The 20,718-nt window shown below is 39.5% G+C and overlaps 1 protein-coding gene across 6 annotated transcripts in view; it reads right to left on the bottom strand.

The window, feature by feature from the left end:
• The window catches only part of ELMO1 (engulfment and cell motility 1), a 311,109-nt gene that overhangs the window by 179,831 nt on the left and 110,560 nt on the right, over positions 1–20,718 (bottom strand). For all 6 annotated transcript variants that reach the window (XM_072853673.1, XM_072853671.1, XM_072853672.1 and 3 more), the window contains 5 exons: positions 18,876–19,027; positions 17,894–17,972; positions 13,247–13,297; positions 11,513–11,635; positions 10,023–10,154 (listed from right to left, as the gene is read on the bottom strand). In XM_072853673.1, the coding sequence (XP_072709774.1) occupies positions 10,023–10,154; positions 11,513–11,635; positions 13,247–13,297; positions 17,894–17,972; positions 18,876–19,027 (537 nt within the window). The remainder of the gene's footprint in view (positions 1–10,022; positions 10,155–11,512; positions 11,636–13,246; positions 13,298–17,893; positions 17,973–18,875; positions 19,028–20,718) is intronic.

The following is a 20,718-nucleotide window of genomic DNA, read 5'->3' on the forward strand; positions in this document are numbered from 1 at the left end:
TTGCTCTTATGAAATCAATTTTTTACATAATTGTTTTGTTAAGAAACTCCAGCCCACTCGCATTATGCAAGAAAAACTTCTAGTTTAGTAAAAGACTTGTTCTTGTGTCAGTCTTGAAATTCCTCTGGAACGTCGGCTACATTTGGCCACACAATAAAATCTCAGGATTAACTGAATTTAACAAGTCTCTTTGGAGCACACACATATTTTTCTGAAGGTGCTGCCTGTCCTGAGCATTCCCTGGCCCCACCTTCAAGGCTTAGAGAAAAAGCAAACCAGGAGTGGAGTGGAAAGAGAAGTTAAGTAGATGGGCACACAGGAACAGTGAGAGGAAAGGGTCAAAGTCGGGCGTTTGGGAGTGGGAAGTCTTAGAGGAAGGAGGAGGGCAAGAGTGGTAGGGCAGAAAATAAGACAGATGGGAATGAGGACTATAATTATCAGCCTGGGGATGAACAAGAGAGAAAGATCATGACAAAAATGCAGAGCAAAGTGTAAAGGAGGAGAAAAGCAGAGGCAGATAGAAGAAATATTGCACATGCATGTAATTAAATTTGACAAAGAGGGAAGGAAATTAATTAAGGTTTTAAAGACTTATTTCTGCCTTTTCCTAAAAACATTCAACTTTGCTGCTCTTCTAGCACAAGGTGGTGCTGCACTTCTGATGCGACACTATTAATGAAATACACAAGCATTTAAAACATTTACATCAGTTTAGATGTTTTCATTGGTTTAAGGTCAATGGTACATGAGGTTCTGGGCTGTTATTCCCAGTGACTAGATCTTATTGATGTGATATTCCTATACAGAGCAATAGGATTATACAGATAAATGTTGCCCTCTGAAAACAGGAATGACAGAACTGATCCTCAAATTCTGTTTTGTCTCAAGTACTTCCAAATAAGTGTTTAAGAATGCAAATATAGTCATATGAATCTCTAACTATGTCTTTTTAATTAAAAGGTGATCAAATACTGCAAGTAACAGTCACTATACAACAACAACTCTCTCATAACACCTAGAAATAAATACGTATGATTAGCCTTCACCTTCCAAAACTTAACCTGAGGAATAAATCAGCAATAGCTTATTTCTAAAATAACTGCTGAAAAAAATCAGCTTCAAAACTGAAGGACACAATGCAGAGTGAAGCTTGCAAACAATGGAGAAGAGCAACCTCTAGTGGTCATAAAGGTAAAAATGAGCGAACAAATGCTATGTACATTCCTGCCTTACCCCGCTGGTTCAATATTAAGCGAATTTCAGTGGCAAAGGGCAGACCATGTATTTTTTTCTCGTCATAGCACCTGCAAATATAATTCTGGTAAATAAAAGGACGCTCAAATCTATGAACAAGATTCTACTACAAGAATCTCCTTTCTGGTGGAGTGCCATTAGACATGGTTTCTGCTCTGCTGCATGGTGCTTAATTATTAGCTATCGTTAATTAATGACAAAGGGTTTTACTTTAGAGTGGGCCATTGCTACATATAGAAATATGGCAACCAAACTGAGGGTCAGGCACTTCTGTCTCGAGGCAAAGCAACCTCAGCCACTGCATATATGAATAGCTCAGCAAAAGGAAATCTTCTCAAACTGATTATTTTTCCGGCAACAAGTGATTTCACAAGTTTTGAAATAGTAGATAGGGAAAGAGAAGGTTGTGGGAGTAGAGAGAGTGGAGGAGGATGAAAACTATAAATCATTTTCAGTAGTACAGACAACCTGTCACCTATGCTGTTCTATCATTAAGCCAACTATTAAATCTTATAAATTTAAAATTCAAAAAAGGATCAGATCTAGATTGGCACAGGCAGTATCATTCTAAAAATGTTCCTCTGCCACTGCCAAAGCCAACAAGAGAAACTGAATGTAAGAAAGCATTACTTTCATTATAGTTGAAAAGTTCCCCCAAAGGATAAACAATGCAACACTTCCCATCACTGCAGAATGTCACCAACAGGAGGAAACATCAGAGATCTGTGAACAGAACAGCTGAAAATGACTATTCAAGAACTTTTAGATGAATTTTACGGCATTTTACACCAGTTCCAAATTTTAGTCCCCAAATCACAAAACTTCAGCTTCCTGTTCTGGGCTTCCCCAGTCCTACAACTCATAATAAGATTTTAAGAATTCAAACACTCAGGCTTTCTTTTTTTAGGAAGAAAAAGGATGACCATCCTCAGGTCTTCAACAAGAATAGCTAAGTAAATGCATCACATGGAGTCTGCTTCTGCCCATCTCCCTCTCACCCTCCCTCCTAGGAAAGTCTTATCCTCTTCAGCCTGGCAGACTACTACCATTAATCTAGATGTCCAGCTGGAGCAAAGGGGCTTCAGAGATCTAGCTGACATTAATAACTCCAGAGAATTTAAGGACTATTAATACTCCTGCAGGGCATGGCATCCCAATCTCACCTCAGTCTTGCTCAGTTTTTCCTTTTTAGAGCCCATCTCAATCTACTGCTTAATTGACTACCACTAATCCACACCACGCAAATTACCTAGAGTTGTGCACTGCCCTTTCACTGCTTGATTTCACTCTGACTCTTTCTTTCTATCAGAGTCAGTAATAACGGCTGAATGATTATCACACAGTAATCTAAGTATTTATCTACTCCCTTTCTATCAATAGAAATCTGAACTTTCTTTTAATACACACACACACACACCATTCCAAGTAAACCCATGCCTCAAATTTGTAGTCATATACATTTATCATTAAGTTACAATAAATCAACAGTTTAAGTTAAAATTATTCAAAACTAGGAAGCAACTATTTCACAGCCCAAAATAATAAGCAAAAAGTAACACCATATCTTTAAAAAAAATCAAATCTAACTATGGTTGAGCTATTCAAGTCAGAACCTCCCACTTTATGTTAAAAAATGAAAAGGAAAGCATTTTGTCTACAGGTCAGTTAGAGGTGGGTCTCTTAGTGCTGACTATTATCATGGTTGCCCAACACTTCCCATTACTAGATCTTGTTCTCAGTTGTTAATAGCTTGGACAGCACTTATCATGGCAACTGAAATTTTCCATGCTGAGGCAAACACTAATCTTTGGAACATTGCAGCTAAACCCAGTCCGTATTTCTGAAAATAAAACACAGGAAAAATGTAATTTGGGTCTGTCTTTAGAAAGTCCTGACAACTTTCAGTGCAAAGGCTGGAAATGAGAGCCAGCTGACTGAGCAGGCTTTATACTGATGCAGGAACAAACAGGGTGGGGGGAGGAGGAGGTGGAGAGAGGGTGACAAGGGAAAACCCAGAGCAGAACCACATCACAAGCAGGGAGTGGGGGTGGAAAGAGAGGAAATTCAGGGAGACTGAATGAATGAGGTAATGGGGATCAGCTATCAGACATGATGGAAGGAGACAGATCCAACCTGAGATCAAGATGGAACAAAGAGCGCAAGGGGAGTGGGAAATCAAAACCAAAGACTAGGGAAAGAAATGGAGAAAGAAAGGCCAGAAGAGATGAGCAGTCAATAAGGAAAGTGAGATAGCACAGCAAGGAGACTGCAACAGAATACAGAAAAGAGGGAGCCTCCGAGCTACCATGGCTTAGGGAGTGAGCCCAGAAGCAGCCTAACGACAGAGTTAGCAAAATCCAGAAAGGTGTGGTGCATTAACCTTGATCAGCAGCCACACACCCACCCAGCTGCTCACCCACTTCCCTCCTTAACAGAGCAAGGAGAGAAAGAGGATGAAAAACCTCATGGGTCGAGATAAGGACAGGGAGATTGCTTACCAGTTACCATCATGGGCAAAACAGACTTGACTTGGGGAAAGTCAATTTAATTCATTGCCAATTAAAATAGATTTGGGTAGTGAAAAAACAAACATTAAAACAACACCTTCCCCCCGTCCTTTTCCAAAGCTTAACTTTACTCCTTCATTCCCAAATCCTAGGGCAGCGGTGAGGACAGAGATAGGGCAAGACAGGAAAATGAGCTGGGGGGATGAGCAGCTTCCAAGTGAGCATGAGGAAATTATACACACCAGAGCTCTACTAGATAGGTTGAAGAGGACAACAATTAAAAGCTGGAGTATGTCTGCACTTGCTGCAGTCATCTGAGTTTGTCCCTCTTGCAGGTAATCATTACAAAATATTAATTACATAATTACAAATTATTTCCTTGATAACCTCCTCCTTTCAGTGCAGAGAACGGACTTCCTCTGGGGAATATATCATGATATGAAGGAGGTTCCTGTGCCCAATCATTCTAATTTGTCAAAGGAGATAAAAGTCATACAGAAGACAGCCTGAGAGGGGTTTCTACTCGAGACGGCTGCAGGAATAAACATAAAGAAGCAAAATGGATCCAAGGGAATAAATCATGCTGGGTAGTTATCCAGGCACCTACTGACTTTGTCTTAAGTTATCCTTGGCCACAGCAACCTAAGGACTCTCTATTCCATAGAGTGAATGACTAAGTTTCACCTGCTCAGGGCGGGGGGGGGAACAACCGAACTCACTACAGTCACTCTGACACATAGATGGCTCATGGCTAGAAAGGTAATGTCCCAAACAAGTACTTCCATTTGCTGGTGGAACAGAGACAACCTAAACTTCAAGACAAACCTCTCAGTTAAGGCAGCCACAGACTTGGCCTGGTGATAAAGTTATGTCTAGAGACAACGAGGGGACTTACAAAAGACTGTAACGTGCAAGACAGTCACTAACTGTATGTTCTTCATTTTCCAAATGCCTGACTTGATACACTCAGCTCTGCAGACAGTAACTCACACAGGTGTAACAGAAACCACACATTGAGGAAAGCAGAAAGTGTTCTGCAAAATAAAATACTGAGCATCTTTCCTTAGCTAGAAAAGTCAAGGGGAAAAATCCCCTTCCCTTCATCTCTAAATGGGCAACACTATCCCTAGGCTTCAGCTAATGAACTATTCAAAGAGACAATGAGAAGCACCACAGAAGAACCCATGAGAAAACGTAATGGTTTTTATCTTCAGAGCGCTACTTGGATATTGTGCTGTGAAACAAGAGATTTTTGAAGAATAAAATCAAAAGATAAAACAAAGTAGCTGCTCATCTGGGACACGAAGAAGAGAAAAACACAAGTCTGGAAGAAATCTCAGAAGCTCATCAGGTCTACATTCTGCCTAAGGCATGTTAGTTAGTCTCAACTATTTTTTAAGCTTCTTTCCAGAGATCTCTACAAGACACATCCTCCAAACTATCTATTCTGGTGCTGCTTCTCCTCACATTAGAAAGTTTTTGTAATATCTAACAAGTTAGCTATGTTGTCATTTAAGTCATTATCCATTTAATTATTCTTGTCTACCTTCAGACTTCTCCAAGGCACCCTGCATTTTTTTTTCCATATAATCCTTTTGTGTTTTGTTTCCTGGATCCACCATTGTCAAACATAGTATATAAACCTTTTCATAAAGGATCAAGATCCATCTTTAAACTAGTAATGAATTTTGTCCCCATCATTCCAATCAAAAATCTTTTCCATAAACTGATCGCCATCACTGCCTTTTAGCTTACATATTATTTCCCTCCTCTCAGCATTCATGCACTTGATATTTCCACAGCCTTCAGCCTGGTGGGCTAAACAAGCCAACCTTTTTAAGTCATTTCTGCACAAGCCTCGCCCTCTGCAATCATCCTACATTCAATCAGTCCACAAGTCACTGCATAGGTAACTAAAATTATACAGTGCTCTAGGCAACGTCTCAGAAACACAGAAAATGGCCTTAACAGTTTAGCCGCTCTGAAAATATCTTTCAGATATATCCTAGCTTAACATTTGACTTTTTAATGGCTACGTTGCACAATCTCTCTTATCTTTTCTCATAGACTAGATATTTGCCTCCAGAAGAAGTTCTTGCCAGTGGTCCTTAATGAACACCACTGCACTTTGTATCACTGAATAAAATTACATTTCTATTTCTCTGATGCAAAAGGTCATCTAATTGTGAATGACATGGTGATTCTTTCATTGATGCCTCCCAAATTTCTTTCATCAGAAGTTTTCATCAGCATATGTTCACTCTTTTATGTCACCACCACTAATATTTTGAAAGTCAAGCCCATGTCTGCCTTCTGAAGAACATGCCACCATTCTCAATTTCCCTTTTAATTGTCACCTTTTATCAGACAGTTCCTTACTGACTTCGTATCTCGTGTACTAACTGACATTTTATTTTGCTACACTAATAAATTCCAGGGTGGCATGGCAGAATTATGAAATCACTTTCCATGTTGACTTTTTGCACTCTTACAAACCATTTATATTCTATTGAAGAAAAGTCAAACAAAAAACCTCAGAAGCTCTACACACTGCAAACTTAAGAAAAAACTGTTCTAGGATGAGATTTCTTTTCTTCCAAACTTTTTAACCTATTTAAGTTTCTTAGTCAGATCAGCCTCTAAATTTAAACAAACACTTTCACTATAACTTCTCAATGACAGTAAGTGATGTTTAAGGAATTACAATGAAAATATACAGGATATCAGTTTCTTGAGTTGTATCTATTGCCTGTCTTGGTTACAGGATTAAGTTTATTCAAATGCAAAAAAACTTTAAAAGCTTCACATACAATGAGTTTACAAAACTAAATGATTTGAAAAGATCAGGAACTTTAGGACTGATTTTATCATTACCAATATATGTGGCTTTATCTTTTAAATATCTCTAACACTGAACTATGTTATTATTTGAAAATCTACAAAACTCTACTGCTACTACAAGAATTGACAGGGATAAACATTGGTTGGGATTTCCCTGCCAAAAGAGACGGGGGGGGGGCGGAGGGGAGGGAATCCAGGCTATTTAATTTGCAGTTGACTCAGAAAATAATTCAATAGGGTGGAGTGTATCTTAGATCTCCTAACTGGATCATTTTTTGTTGTATTCATCAGCACTTTAATAAACCTCCTCAAGACTGTCTCATCTGAAAATCTCTTCGCCTATAATAACCTTCACATGGGTCATCATAACCATCTGGAAAGGCCTTGTGGTTTCTTCAACTGGATGTAGGTTTCTAACTATGTAGTTTTACAAATGATATTGTAAACTTCTGAAACCATGTCTGGACTTTGTCTCTTGTTGACATTACCTTTATAGTGGGGCAAAGCTTTTTGATGTGGCTGAGAGAAATGAACAGAATTCTTGCATTTCACATACAGAAAGAGAACAAGCAGTCCAGGAACAACTTGATGGCTAGCCAGGATTTTGCTCTCCCCCTCGGAAAGAACGTTTAATCATTTCAAGAAATTAGCATCCTGACCACCAAGACCAGTGGAATGAAGACAGCATTCAAAGGCTGCCTCCTATTTGGCTGGATTTCTTCTTGTGCCACACAGCCAAAACAGGGGGAAGAGAAACCTCCCATTATTCAGGGCATAGATCAGTTTGCTAATGCATCCCTCTACCTGCAGTTTATGAAAGCATCAAAGACACTTTAATGATGGATTGAAAAGAAGTAGATGGGGTGAAGGCAGCTAGGCTAACTGGAGTCCAGTCAGAGCACAGCCCATGTGCGAGGCTGGACATCACCAGTCAGATTTCACAACAGGTCCTGCTTCCTTCCCCAGCTCTGTGAGGAAGGTCGAATTCCTTTTCAGCTGTGAGAAAAGTTGTACATGCAGGGTCACCTGTACTCTTAGCTCAAAGTAAAACTTCCATACAAGAGTAGAATAACTCTCCTCACAGCTCACAACTGACATTTTTATTACTTGTACATTGCCTCATTATACCGTTAGTGAAATAACCTGCTTCCCATTGGGACCCTTGCTATGGTGCTCCTTTCACAGCTCGCTTTCCCATATTTCTTCTTATCTCCCATTATGCCTTCCCACATTTTCTTCATTGCTTTGATCCCAGTTCCCATTCCCTCCTAAACTTTGCTCCCCATTCCCTTGTGGAAGGCTATCAGAATTAAATAGTAAACAGTGCTGCAGTTACCCTTGACAACTGTTGGGAGTGTTTTCAGTAGGCTTCCCAATGAACAGCCCAAATGAGAGTAATGAAGATAATGGATAAGTCCCTGCTGCACAGGCACAGCAAGAGAGTTCCTGCAAACTCAGACAAAACAGTAACACATTTTGATTCACACCGAGTGTTTTCCTCACAACCCTATCAGCCAAAACATGCTGCTGTTAATAATTTCAGCTCTGCAGAATCAAAATATATCCCATGGGACAAACAAAAGCATTGGAAGAACTAGTGCCAGCCTGCACAACTAGTGATCTTTAGTCCTTGTTAAGCAGCAGAAAAACAAGATTGGAATTCAGGTCTGTGTGCTAGCCCCAGTTCAGCTTCTGTTGGATGCTCCGTTACATGCTCAGAGTTTTCCAGCTCCAGCTTTAAGAAAGCAAGATCAGATTTTCAGAGGTGCTAGATACTTAGGTGGCAGTGATGGCTGTGGGAGCTGAGACTCTTCACCATCTCATAAAACCAGAGTGAGCAGCAGATATCTGGAACTGATCAGCCTGAATTAGAGAACAATTGTTTTAAATTTGATCTCTTTGATTCCTCCATATGCCACAATCTCTGTATGTACAGCCGCCTCATGACTTTAGCATACCCCATCGTTCCCTCTATGTTTGTTACCATTTCTTTCTTTTTGCCACCAGTTACTTTTCCTCCTCCTATGTGACCCCCACCTCTGTTCTCATTCACCACAAGCTGGAGACTCTATATCCAGCCCATTTGTCTCTAAGCCAGGGCCTGCATTTTCTTTTAGTTCCAGCCTTGAATGCACAAAGTCCTCTGCTCATCTCACCACAGAGGTTGCCAATCTCAGAAGTTGGAATAGCAATGGTCTTCTATCGCACAGGAACTGAGAACACATTCATACACAACAAAAAAATCACACTGAGTTTCAAAAGCTTCTTCAAAGCCCTAATTCTACTATCATGGTTACAATTCCAAAATGCCAAGTTCCTCCCTTCCCGTCTATTTACTTTTGACTCCTTACAGATGCAACAGCACAGATACAGCAGTAATTTTTCCACACTCATCAGTAATGAAAACAACTATCAGAACCCAGAAAGCCTCCTCCCAAAACCACAAGGGAACTGGGTAATGTTGAGCCCTGCACCACAGAGCTGAGCAGAGTGCTCAAACCACACAGCGAGCATCAGCTTGCACCAACAGCGTTTAAAGCCACCCTCTCTATAACTGTGGCTACTGTACTATATTCAATGTATATTTCCCAGGCCAACAGCAAAAGTAATGAATCACATAAGATACAAAGCATACAGTTTTACCTGAGAAAGAAAATTGAATACTAACCTGAAGTAAATAATATATCAAGATACTGATTGCAGCGTATGTGTGCATGCTCTGTGTCCAGAGAGGGAAAAATACACATTATTCATTAATATAAATGTATGCATCAGTTTAGCCAGATCGTGCTCTGTTCCCCAACACAGCTTCAGCGAAGAGGAGAACTCCACTTAGTCCAGTTAAGTTTGGGTAAGAGATTCTACATCCCCTACTCACAGATGAAAGGACTTCAAGCAACCAAAATACAAGGCCCTACAAGTAAATACCATAGAGTCCTACCTCAGGTTTATTGAGCTCATCAGTCCGCATTACTAACAGAGCAAAATGACATTACAGGTCTGCTACAGATCCATTAGACAATGCCTGTTCATCCAACATATTGTTAAAATTTAGATTTTAATTATGGCATGTCAGGCAAGACTACGTGCTTCAACCTCAGATAGTTATTTCTTCCAATTAACCTTAACTTCTGCTAAAGCAATCAAGTGGAGTTAACAGGATTTGCAAAAAAAAACAAAAAAAAACCCAAAAAAACCCCACCAAAAAACACAACACAAAACCAACCAACCAAACAAAAAACCCAAAGAAAAAAAAACCACCACCAAACACCTCCCCCCCCCCCCCCCCCACCACAGAAATTATGCTATTCCCTTCTAGGAAATAGCCAGAAGACCAAGTAAGAGAAGTTATGATTATAGGATATACTACAACAGATGCACTGACCCACTTTCAGTGTACCACCACACAAAAATACTCACAATAAATCCAAGTTTTTTATAGTCTCGAGTATACATAGATTTGCGTTTCTCAATACTTCCGCTACTGTTGTTAGGTTCAGATTCTGCATCAAATGCAATTCTTCGGAGTTCAAATATGATATCCCGTTGAGCCTATGTTAAAACAAGTTTAAAAAAAATTGGTTAAAATAACTTACCACTCACTTTAATAACGAATACCACAAAAGCTGTTTCAAAACACTGTATTCCCTCCACTGCCCAACCTTTCTTTGTCTAAATTCCCTACTTCGTACTCAAAGAGACAGTCAGCAAGAATGGCTTTGTGGTTCCCTTTTTCCAATGTCCTCACATTTGTGGGGTTCACATGCAGACGCTTAAGTGTTGACTTACAGAAGCCCTGTTAGCAAGGCCACTATCTACACACTTAATTTTCTTAACCACAGGCATGAAACCACAGAAGCTAAGAGATCACACACATTTCAAATTAAGCTGGTACTTAAGCACTTTGCTGGCTGAAATCAAAATGGCTCAGCACTCTGCATTCCTTTTGGTAACTGTCCATTTTTGCTAGCACAGGAATGGGCAAGAGAGGAATTACTGCAGTAACACATCACTAGAAATTTTCTCAAGACAGTGATAACCACCCTACCATCAATACTAACAACACTGCGTTAGTCACTCTGTGTGGAGATATGCACTAGGTAACTGCGTGTACATTACTGAGAGCCAAACTTTCCTGCCTCAAACTTAAGAAACAGGAAGGGTAAGATCCTACAGCATGATGTTACTTATGTTTACAACCATCTTGTTCTCCCACCTCCTCTTCTCCAAATCATCAGCAAGTCTTAACACAACTCCCTCTTAAAAATGAAATCGGGTTCCTCCTTGTACAGGGCCTTAAAAAAGGCGACAAAAAAAAAGAAACAAAACACATCTTCTCTATGGCTCATTGAATCTATATTTAAACTTTAATCTCTTAGGGGAGTAAGTGTCTCTCTTCCACAATGAGCAATATTAAAGCTGGTGTTTGGACACAGCAAACAATAAACAAATGAACAACTACTACATAGGTTGCCAGTAACAAAAATGGGTTTTATTGTCACACAAATTAACTTCAACTCTAGCATGTCAGATAGTTTTCATTTAAACATTCATTTTAGCTCTACAGAAGTACTTTTAGGAAGGACCATACATCTCTGTTGCTTCTGAGAAGTACACAAGAAAAACAAATGCTGGGCTGCTGCTCAGAGTTTTAGCTCAGGATGACATCAAATTCAGTTCATGGAACAACATGCTAAGGAGAAAGGCCTGGCCATTTTGTTGTACTTTTGCACAAGGAATGCAATAGTCTCTTCTAACAACCGGAAAACATAACCCAACTTCACAGAGAGAATGAATGAATGAATTGTGTGAGTGTTCCTAGCAGTGTCTTTTCCTCCATAAAGAGCTTTAGGCACAGCAATGAGCTGTTGTCCTCTTCCTGTTCTGACCAGATCACACCAGATGCTTACCTGATCCTGTGGATCCATTTTTGTCATCATTCTGTCTTCCAGAAGGTTAAAGGTAAGTACTTGCAGAACATAAAGCTGGTGTGCCATTTCATTATTGATGGCCCTCTGTGCCCTGATAACATGCTGGAAAGAGAGAGAGGCTCTGGTGAATGCCATCTTATCAGAAAATTACATCTGGTGCACTCAGGCATTTACATTTCTGTAAGTATGTGTTTGCTATGCAATAGTGTATGTATACCCTAGAAAAAAGAAAATCAAACCAGGACTAATGCTACTGATGTAGGTACTATATAAGTAATTTTAAGGGACAGGACTTTACAATAACAATGCACTGAAGCTTTCTCCTTCTAGCCACTAGATAGAGCCTGTGCATATGTTGAGAAATGGCATCAAAAAACCCCAGTACTGAGAAGTCACTTCAAAGAAAAATTAACTCCTTTCCAAGAGCATTAGAGCTCTGTATTAAAAAAAAAGAGAGTGTATATTAAGAAAATATTTAAGATATTAGCTACCTGAGCAGAAAAGTATTCCAGCTGCAAACACAACCAGCAAATACAATGATATAACAGGGCTACTGCTGCAGGAGTCAACATCACACCACAATCCTACCTCTACCAGACAACTCCGTTCTGTATGAGGAAAACTGCTTAGAAATACATTAGCATACAATGCCCCATATGTGCAGAATTATCCCATTCAGAAAGCAGATACCAAACTGATGGACAATTTAAAAATCCCTGGTGTGCCAAAAAACACCAAGTGGTTCTATATGGGAAACAGACCCGGGTCACTAAACACAGCAGAGCATACATAAGGAAAGAGTCATCAAGTAGGAGATGGATACAGCAACCGATATTGTACAGCTCCAGAGAATAAAAGAATCTCTCTGCCAAAAGGCACTGGAGCATTTTATGACAGTAAATGAACACCTAAGAATATTATCCATATGCTTATATCAAATTTCTTATGAATGCAAGCAGTGTAAAAATATGCCTTCTGAAACAAATTCTGGATTTTTGTATGCATCATCTAAATTATGACAGTGAATGAGAAAGAGCAAGGGCTTGTTTGGTTGTGGTTTGGTTTGTTTCACACTGCCTAGTGTCTCATAACAGAAGAAAGAGCACTTTCCCTTGTTCCCTTGAAGATGTAATCTACTCTTAGGTCAAAGGCAAAACCCCTCTGATTTTCCGTGATAGCAGATGCAAGTCTTTTACATTACATTCATTAACTTCACTCTGAGCTATATTGCATGCTTCTTTTGTGCAAGTGGTGACAAATTGTGTGCAACTTTATATCAAGACAGAATAACCTGCAGAACCAAAAAACAGAGGTTCATTTTGCAAGATGGAAAGCCCTGTGTGGCTTGCTCAGCTGTCATCAGCTCCAAACCTTAACACAGAGGACTTGCTATAAATTCTTCAGACAGCCCCTCATCTGCACAATAAAGTTCACATTCTCCATGGGAATAAAATGCTTGAGGTATTATTCTTTTATTCATCATTATATTTTCATGAAGAAACCACAATTTATTTGACTGGGAAAATACCCTTTCTGTTAATCAGTTTTGAACCCATTCAACAACCAAAGCTTTATCTTGTATATTACAGGCTTCAGAACATATCAAAATACAAGTGCAATTAAAATATATTAAGATAAAACCTATGAACACCAAAACTGGAGTCACCTTTTTTCTCTGCTAGTGAAAAATAACTTTGAAAACTATATACTTACAGTTAAGATGATGGAGCGAAGCTGCTTTTGTGCCAAAATGTTTGCCATTTCCTGATTTAGTTTTAAAAAAAAAAAAATTAAAAATTAGCCAGAAGCAGGTCTTTTAGTGCCATACCTAGAACACTGACTTAAAAGGTTTTAGTCTTAAGTTTCTGCACTGTTATTTATAAATGAAATGAAGCAGCCTACCAGCTAGACTATTATATGCATTATTTTGGGGGTCACAAACTCAGTTTACTCTACTATGAGAAAAGAAGCAAAGAAAGTAAAAAGTATGTCACAAGCTGAGGACTTTGGTGATCCAAAACGAGCAATGAAAGACCTCAGAAGAGGCCTCTGTGGGTTAAACAGAGTATTTACACACACTTGCTCAAGAACAACCTCCCCCCCTGCCCCTCCCCTAAACAACACAGAAGGAAGCATGGAGTGGAAGCCAGACAGGACTTTAAAACAAGATGCCAAACAGCATGCTTATTTACATTAATATTTTGGCTGTTTTAAAGTCAAGTGCTCTAACTTTCACTCAATAAATCAGCCTACAACTCGATACTGTTTCACCATACCAAATACTACTTCTCCCCTGTATTTTGGTAGCAATGTTGACATTGGTCCACTATTTTGTCTTAAATTAACTTCTCTTTCTAGACCTGTCTGAAGTCACTATCAAGGTGAATACACTTTTACTTTCATTCTTAAGCAGCTGATCCCAGCTGTCCATGCTGCAAACTGTCCTATAATGCATAGGAGGGAATATTTTACACTTATCAAGCATGAGAGTCTAATCTTAACCATACCTACAAGTCAATACCTAATTTTTTAAGTTCCATGATATTTTCCATCAATATAGAAATATATGTGGGTGTGTATGTGGACATATGCTAGCATATGCAATGCATACAACTTATAGTAATTATCATCACGTAATTATTTTTAAATTCTTGTTTTCAAAATGTACTATTTAAGGATTTGGATAACATATTGCACCCTGCTATTTAGACACTGTTTATATGTACACAAAGGGATAAAGTTTGGAATTAATAGATCATTGATTGGAAATAGAGCTCACGTATCACAGCCTTACATAATACAGCACAACAAATCACATCAACGCTGATAGGTGCTTAAGGACATTCTTAGGATGCACTGTGATTCTGTGCAGTTGGCACCATATCAAAAATACTGTTCACATTCAGGAGAAATAAATTAAAAAAAAAATCCTGCTGATCTTTGTGAGAGTTGAAGAGTAATATAGAGTACATACTGCTTACTTTTTATAACAAACAAGAAACTAGAAGAGAGGAAAACAGACTATTGCATAAAACATATGAAGAGTTGCATTGCTGAAACATGGCTGCAGAAACAATGTAAATAAAGCAAGTGTTAGGGTGAGAACTTGCTTGCAAAAAGAAAGTAATTCTCATTTTGAGACAGGAGGCAGTCATGGATGTTGACTGTTTTCTTTATACCAGATAAAGGATGCTGCAACAGAACACAGGAACGATAAGGAAGGAAGAAGGGACCAAAGACAAGAGAAACTCAGCTTTAGTTTTTAAGCCTTTTGTGGCTGAGCAGGTTTCAATTGCACATAACAGCAAAGGAATGAACAATACAGATGCTTCCATCTCTTTTGGAAATGCACAACTGAGCTGCAGGGGGAGTGCCAGGCACGATATACTTCACGTTACGCGGAACAGACTGGCTGGTTTTCTCAAAGTATATCCACTGCCAGAAGATGGACAGGTAAAGAATATGAGGCAGTCTTTTCTGCATTCGAGGTAAAAAAATGGGAATTCTTTTATTTTACTTTTTGGAGAATATTATCAAATTGTCACTTCTTTCTTATACCTGTAATTTAAAAAGCCTTTATTGGGATGTTGTTTTTTGTCACTGGACCAAAAACTTATAGGAGCAACAAGCATTCATGAAACCGATTACTGCAACAAAAACAACTTTGTCTCCAAGAAGGCTATATAGCTATTAGAAACTGATGAGCTGCCTCTTCTAAAATAAGTATTGTAGTAACAGATGAGAACAAGAATTTTTTCACAAAATTTGCCATCTCATTTCCCATAGCAACATGTCTCTGTAAAAATGCAGACAATTGCCAAAAAAAGTGTTTCAAACATCCACAGTATCATTTCAGTGCTCAAATTCACAGCTCTTTTCTGATAAAGGTTTTTGTGTTTTTTTAAATAACCTAGGTTTCTTTAGATGATTTGGTCCTTGACAGTGGCAGAGGAAGCAAAGCAACAAGGGAGTCCTCATTAAAAAAGAAAAACCTTGAACGTCTTGGCTTTTTGCATTACAGAAATAGAAAAGAAAAAAAAAAAAAGGAAGGGAAGGAATTCAGATACCAGCACCAATTTAAATCTTTTCCTTAATTGCAGTGCAGTCATCCACATCATGCCAGTCCCTGTAAGATGGCAGCAGGGAGGGTGCCAAAGCTCCTAGAGTCATACAGGGTTTGGTGTAGTTTCTCACTCCTAACCATATTAGCGGTGAGTACTTGTCCTGGTTTCAGCTGGAATGGAGTTACTTTTCTTCCTAGTAGCTGGCATAGTGCTGTATTTTGGATTTAGGATGAGAATAATGTTGATAACACACTGATGTTTTAGTAGTTGCTGAGCAGTGCTTACACTAAGTCAACGACTTTTCAGCTTCTCATACTGCCAGCGAGGAGGCTGGAGGTGCACAAGAAGCTGAGAGGAGACACAGCCAGGACAGCTGACCCCAAACTGGCCAAAAGAATATTCCATGCCATATGACATCATGCTGAACAAAAACTGGAGAGGTTGGCCGAGGGGCATGGCCGCTGCTCAGGAACTGGCTTGGCATCAGTCAGCAGGTGGTGAGCAACTGCATTGTGCATCACTTGTTTTGTAAATTCTTTTATCATTATTATTATTTTCCCTTCCTTTTCTGTCCTATTAAATTGTCTTTATCTCAACCCACGAGTCTTACCTTTTTTTCCTGATTCTCTCACCCATCCCACTGGGGAGGAGTGAGAGAGCGGCTGGGTGGTGTTTAGCTGCCTGTCAGGTTAAACCATGACAGTGCTGAACCTTAACTTTTGAGGGCCCACAGTCAGATAGTTACGTGAGACTGCATCACCTCAGTTTGTTGTCTTAGGAAGACAAAATTCAGTAAACAATATCAGTTATCCCTATCTTGAAGCTAATGGACACCTACCTTCTTCAGTGTATGGTTTACTAATTAACCACAAGATCAATATAAAGAGAAACCTAACACTTTCTGAACACTTATTATAGGTTACTAAAGGCTGAAGAAAATTTTCTGCAACTGTCGTAGTTATTAGCCTTCAAGCCAAATCAGGTGATTATGTTCTAATGATCATAAACTCCATGACTAACAATTTTGTGTCACAACAGCAGGTACTACAGGTGAAGTGAAGTCTGCATGGTCTACTGCCAGCCTCACTAGATGGTTACGCTGTCAGTGGAATACAGTTTCACTTGCTGGGAAGACCCTGTGGTACTGTCATCCTCAGGAACACATGCCCGCTGACTACTATTAAGGTCTTACCTACATCTGACATTGTCTCTCAACTTCAAATATGACTAAAGCACACTTTTCACAAAAGCAAAGCAATAGCAGCTATTTACAAATGTAAAAAGTGAAATCTTTGTTTTTCTTACAAGGACCTATCATAGATTTAGGTCAAAATTGAAAGAAAGTTTTTATTCCAATTTTTGTTTATTAGGTGCCTTTTGCCCTTAATAACTGAAGACTGTATTGGAGGAAGAAGGAAAAAAGGAATGGGGGGAAAAAAAGACTTTTTTTTGAAATGAAACCATGGTTTTCCTTTCCCCTGTTTGCAATTTTAAAAATATTTTTGAAGCAAAAAAGAAAAATTACCCATTGGGGCTTTGATTTTGTTTAAACAATCTCCAGCATCTTAAAATGTAAATAAATCTAAAGAAAGTCCTTGTCAGAACTGATCAGCAGCTCTCAATGAACTTGTTCTGGACACTAACAGTATGTCACCACAAGAATTATCATCACGGTTCCTGGTGACAGAAATGTTAAATAAATAAATGACTAAATCTGTTTTGACACAGGCTAATGACTTGATAAACATGGATAAAACTTCTCTGTTTCATAACACATTGCATTCCATCCTCATTTAACAGCAACTAGCAATCTTGAAATATTTCCTTTTGAGACTTCTGATCTCTGGCACTAAAGTTAACTTAAAATAGTATACTATAAAAGTCATGAAATGCTTACATGGCAAGATATTTCCATTTTCAAAAGGAATGCAATTTTTATTAAAAAATCCGGGGTGGGGGGGACACAACACAGTTTACCAAAAAAATAGCCTGGTTTTACAAGCTGTGCTGGCAAAGAGTTCAGTACAATAAATACTACAGCCAGCCACAGTCAATATGGTTCATGTGAGGTTACAGGGAACTAAAAAAGCACAGAAGAATGCTTAATCCTTACTAATAATGGTGCAAGATGGAGGTAGCTCCATTAAAATGAATGATATTATAACAGCATGAAACAACAGAACAAGTTTCAGTTTGAATTAACTGCAGGAAAAGTGTGACAGGGACAACTGCAGGTATGAATATGACACACTTTTCCTACAGATATGTAGATATACAACAAGATCTAACAACTTACCTGCCTCTTGTCATCCGGTGCTTTAAGGAAAAGTGCATTTATTACCGCTATGGTATATGTCTGGATTTCTTGGTCAGTCCTGTTTGGAACAAAATTATAAACACGACAGAACGTGAATACACACGAGCTGTAGAAACTGATCTTCCAGTTGCTTTACTGCAGGTGGAAGTGGAGGGACTGTTTGCACTTAACCATTCCACATGTTAACCATGTAAAGTTAGGCAATCAGTCAGAGTTGGTCATGACCAGGTTGTCTCTACTATTAAGAGAGACACTATGTTCCAGAGGGAGACTCAGCATTCAAGAAAGGTGGAATGGATCACACCCTTGAAGTGCCATTGACACTCAACTGATCATATCAGGAGCCCAGACAATCAGCTTCTGCCAGATGCCCAACAGTCAGAGGTAGGAAGAGGAATCTTCCCTAAAAGGTTCTGGAGATGAACCTGCTGGTATTAAAAGCTTTTCAGGTGAGTGGAAAATGTCCCAGCTGGGAGGCAAGCATAACTATGGTTCACAATACATTACCCTATGCTACAAGAGGCAGTTTCCATCCATTTAACCACTGCACATTACTGTTTAAGAAAAAGCCTCCCCTTTTCAAATATACCTTCAGCAAAAGTTGACCAATTTTTGTGTTACACACTTCCCAGAGGCTGGCAAGCAAAACAACCCCATCTGTATGCTAATGGCTTTAAGCATTTTATTACTACAGGGTGTTCTTTTCTCTTCATTCCCCACTTCCAACTACACAGGCAGCTTAGTGCGAAAAAAAGAAAAGAAGAAAGAAAAAAAATCAATGATCAAGCAACTCCAGAAAGCTGGTTACCAGTCATCCAGCCAGTTATACTGGATGTAGGAGTCATACAGCAGGTTGCCAGTCTTTATACCATTCCTCCCAAATGCTGTGCTCATTTGGGGGGGGGGGGGGGGGGGGCAGGCAGGGAAGCCACCATATCTGGTGGCAGTTGAAGACACTCACCCCTGCAGATGTGGGATTAGCTGCCCAATTGTGATCTCCTGTGCCACCTTCTGATACAGGTCGTGGCTATTGAGCACCATCGATTCCAGGATTGCTAGTGACCGTTGCAAGATAGAGATGTCCGAGGCAAATTTGTTCACATAGCTTGCTATCTACAAATTCAAACATTTAGAGAATTTACATCTTGTCATGAAAACGAGGACCGGGAAGAAAGAAAACTGTGGGTGTGGCTCAGAAAGGCATTAGAATAAAAGTAGTCTTGTCCACATGCCAGGTATCAGTGAATACCTGAAAGTAATCAACCAGGCACTGTAGATACCTTCAAAGGACACAGTGGCATGGATTCTTCAGCTGGCACGAATCACCATAGATTTCTGTCAATATTCATACTACCAAAATATATGCTTCAACACTACATTACGAACACGATAAATCAACATTAAAGAACTAGAATGGTTATATTTTTTGTGAGGAAAACTTTGGAAAGGACAAGGAGAATACTTCTCATTCTCTTCAGTAGAAATCTGTGCAGCCAGTTTTCTCTAAACAAGTATCTAGGCTCAAGACAACTGTTTCAAAAGAGAAATTTACATCTAGCTCTCTGGCAAAACACACTCTAGCAAAATATGCTTTTCTTTTTTTTTCCCCTTCCTGTTACCAACAACACTGAAAGCTCTCTCCAGGTTACAAATTAAAACTCTGTTGATGAGCATTTATGAGCACAACTGATTCCATAACTGTCTAGAGTCCAGTCTTGCTAAGTGTTCATGCATTAATAACCTTCACTTTTACTGCAGACTGCCACAAACAAATGGCACGTTAATCAAAACCAGCTCCGACCTCTGCTTTTTTGCAGTGCGGCAATGACATGCTGCACGCTCATTTGCAGAGCCAACACAGCTGTGCAGTAAGACGTGGCAATGTGCGTTCTTCTGCAAGCTGCCCAGTCCTTGGACCCAGCTTCCTGGGAAGAAGCTTGCCTTCTGCTGACGCACGAAGCCAGAACTGCTTGGGTTTTCCTTGAATGCACTGATACCAGCAGCACAGTCAAGCTGAAAGGTACCCAAGGAAGCACAGACAGACAGAAGACAAGTTGTATGACCACAGTTATTCGCTCTTTACAGCCAAGTAACAGACTACAGTGGCCCTGTCTCAAGTTTGATGCATTCTTTCCAGAAAACTTCAAGTCCACGCGCTTCTTCAGTACTCATGCTACAAGCCACTAATGTGATTATACTGTTTCTGATTCTGGATGCTTGCTTAGACCTTGGCATCATTTTGCTTTTGGAGGAAGAAAGGCATGCCCTCTGCTTGGAAAAGCTGCCTAGCTGCCTGTAAAATTCACAGTTAAATACTGACATGTGGACAATAACATTGTGTTGCACTTGTGACATTTTGAGTAGTGCTGAAGGAGCAAAACACCCTTTCTGCAACTTTGGTTGGAGGCGACAAGGAAAGAGGGGACAGATTTTTCTTCTTCTTACCTCTGTTGCAGTGCTGCTGCTTGCTCTGCTACTTGGTTTGCATTACCACAATAGGAATATCCTATGCTGAATATAACTCAATTCAGAAAATACACATTGACTTTACAGAAAATAAAGAACCAACCCACGCATGCATAGAGAATAGGAGGAGAGAAGCAACTCAATTAGCCTTTTTCTACTCTGGGCTTTCAATATCTGCTGCCTGCAAGTCCTGAGCCCAAGTAATATTTACATTAGTATATGATGCACATATGCTGTTTAGAGTAACAAGCTGTATCTCAGAAGCACTGTACTACCCTACCTCTCTTAATGGTAATCCAGTAGTTTTCTGATGCACTGCAGCCAGAGATGCCAGATGT

The sequence above is a fragment of the Ciconia boyciana genome, chromosome 2 (genome assembly GCF_034638445.1).
Source record: "Ciconia boyciana chromosome 2, ASM3463844v1, whole genome shotgun sequence".
Lineage (NCBI taxonomy): Eukaryota > Metazoa > Chordata > Aves > Ciconiiformes > Ciconiidae > Ciconia > Ciconia boyciana.